Below are 1,784 nucleotides of genomic sequence, written 5' to 3' on the forward strand. Positions count from 1 at the left end.
AGGGTGGGCTTCGTGTCCCCAGAAGTTCCTTGTGCTTTTCACTTCCAGCAACCGGCTGCAAAAGACCAGAGATAGAGAACGGAAGAACGACTGGGCTGGAGACCATGTACAGACTTGCAGACACCATTATCTTTGAATGTGATTTTGGTTATGCCTTGAAGGGCTCTCAAGAGTCTCAGTGCCAGTTTGGGGGCATATGGGACCCTCCTGTCCCCATCTGTGAAAAGAGTAAGTGTAAATGAGATGGTGGGTGGCAGCTGATTTCTTCTGAACCACTGTGTGAGTGCACCTGGTAGGGTGCAACTACCTCACGTTGGAGGTAAAGGGGCCACTCTCCAGAGCTGGAAAGGAAAAACATGGACATATTTCTCCTCCCATTTTCATAACCCCATTCAGACCCTTGTTATGTAGGGCTTTCATCTCTTTAAATGAGTCCACAAAGAGAGAGAGAGCCAGGCTGGTGTCCAATCTCGTACACAGCCATGGAAAGGCCAGAGCAAGCTGTTAGGGCCACAGATGGAAATGAACCACCGTAAAAGCCTAAAATAGTGAGAAATGATCAGTCTTGATATCAATAAGTTAAAAAAACATGAAGGTTTGAAGATAAGTCAGGGCAGGATGGAAACATAATCCAAACAGAGAGAGCCCTAACTATTTGGGAAAAATTAATGGGAAAGAAATAAGGTAAAAGGCTGCCTCACCCTACAGGGGGTGTTTGTGGTACCAGCTCTTCACCAGTTATGACTTTTTCCCCTCCTGGTAGTGCTACAGTGTCCTTCACCTCCAAATATCAAAAATGGCCAGCATGAGAGCAAGGATATGAAAGTGTTCATCCCTGGAATATCAGTGAAGTACTACTGTGACCCGGGGTACGTCCTCACTGGGAAAACAACTGTTTCTTGTTTGACATCTGGAACCTGGAGCATCCCTTACCCGCGGTGTGAAGGTGAGCTGTAAATGCTGTTACCACAGAGAGGAGGGAGACCATCGTGGTCACACGCCCTTCACTGAATTCTGACCTTGTAAACACAAAGCATGACTTTTGTTTTGTTTTGTTTTGGCTTTGAGCAACCTGGTCTAGTGGAAGGTGTCCCTGCTGATGGCAGGGGGGTTGGAACTGGATGAGCTTTAAGGTCCCTTCCAATCCTAACCATTCTATGATTCTATGAAAGCGGGAACACCCAGCCCTGGCAGCTGCTTCCCCAGCCCATGCTCTGTCACTTTTCATTTCCAGTGATCACCTGCACAAGCCCCAGCATCCAGGATGGAGAAGTGGCTGGAGGACAAAGAGCTGTGTACCATCCCGGGGCCAACATCACCTTCCAGTGCCACCCAGGCTATGTGCTGCGGGGCAGCCCTGAAGCCAAGTGCCAGCCCGATGGCCGCTGGGTGCCCGCTGTCCCCAGATGTGTGCCAGGTGAGCATGGGCACCTGGGGGTTTAGATGGAGGATGTTGAGGGCCATCCCTGCGCCGGGGGGGCCCTCAGGTTGCTCTCTGCCACACTCACATCACTTCAGGTGTGACAGCCTTCTGCCATGTTACACGTGCTCCTCTGGCAGGTAAAATCACTAAAACACCGTTCTCTGCTCCTGCCCTGTTAGCGCTGCCTTGTCCTCCACCTCCCGTCATCGCCAACGCCACGCACAGCGCAGAGCTCGGGGCAAACTTCACCAGTGGCATGTCCGTGAGCTACAGCTGCCAGCCCGGCTTCTCTCTCCTTGGTGACCCCACTGTCTGGTGCACGGCCTCGGGGAACTGGAGCCTCCCACACCCACGCTGCGCA

General features: G+C 51.8%; 1 protein-coding gene across 1 annotated transcript in view; it reads left to right on the top strand.

Annotated features, from left to right (window-relative positions):
- LOC104529092 (complement receptor type 1) overlaps positions 1-1,784 on the top strand; it is a gene marked incomplete at both ends in the record, with an annotated part of 10,693 nt that overhangs the window by 3,143 nt on the left and 5,766 nt on the right. Inside the window, 4 exon segments of the mRNA XM_029086296.1 lie at positions 49-228; positions 764-946; positions 1,235-1,417; positions 1,561-1,722. Of these exon segments, the coding sequence (XP_028942129.1) occupies positions 49-228; positions 764-946; positions 1,235-1,417; positions 1,561-1,722 (708 nt within the window).

This window comes from Antrostomus carolinensis, unplaced genomic scaffold, assembly GCF_000700745.2.
Source record: "Antrostomus carolinensis isolate BGI_N321 unplaced genomic scaffold, ASM70074v2 scaffold38948, whole genome shotgun sequence".
Taxonomy (NCBI): Eukaryota; Metazoa; Chordata; class Aves; order Caprimulgiformes; family Caprimulgidae; genus Antrostomus; species Antrostomus carolinensis.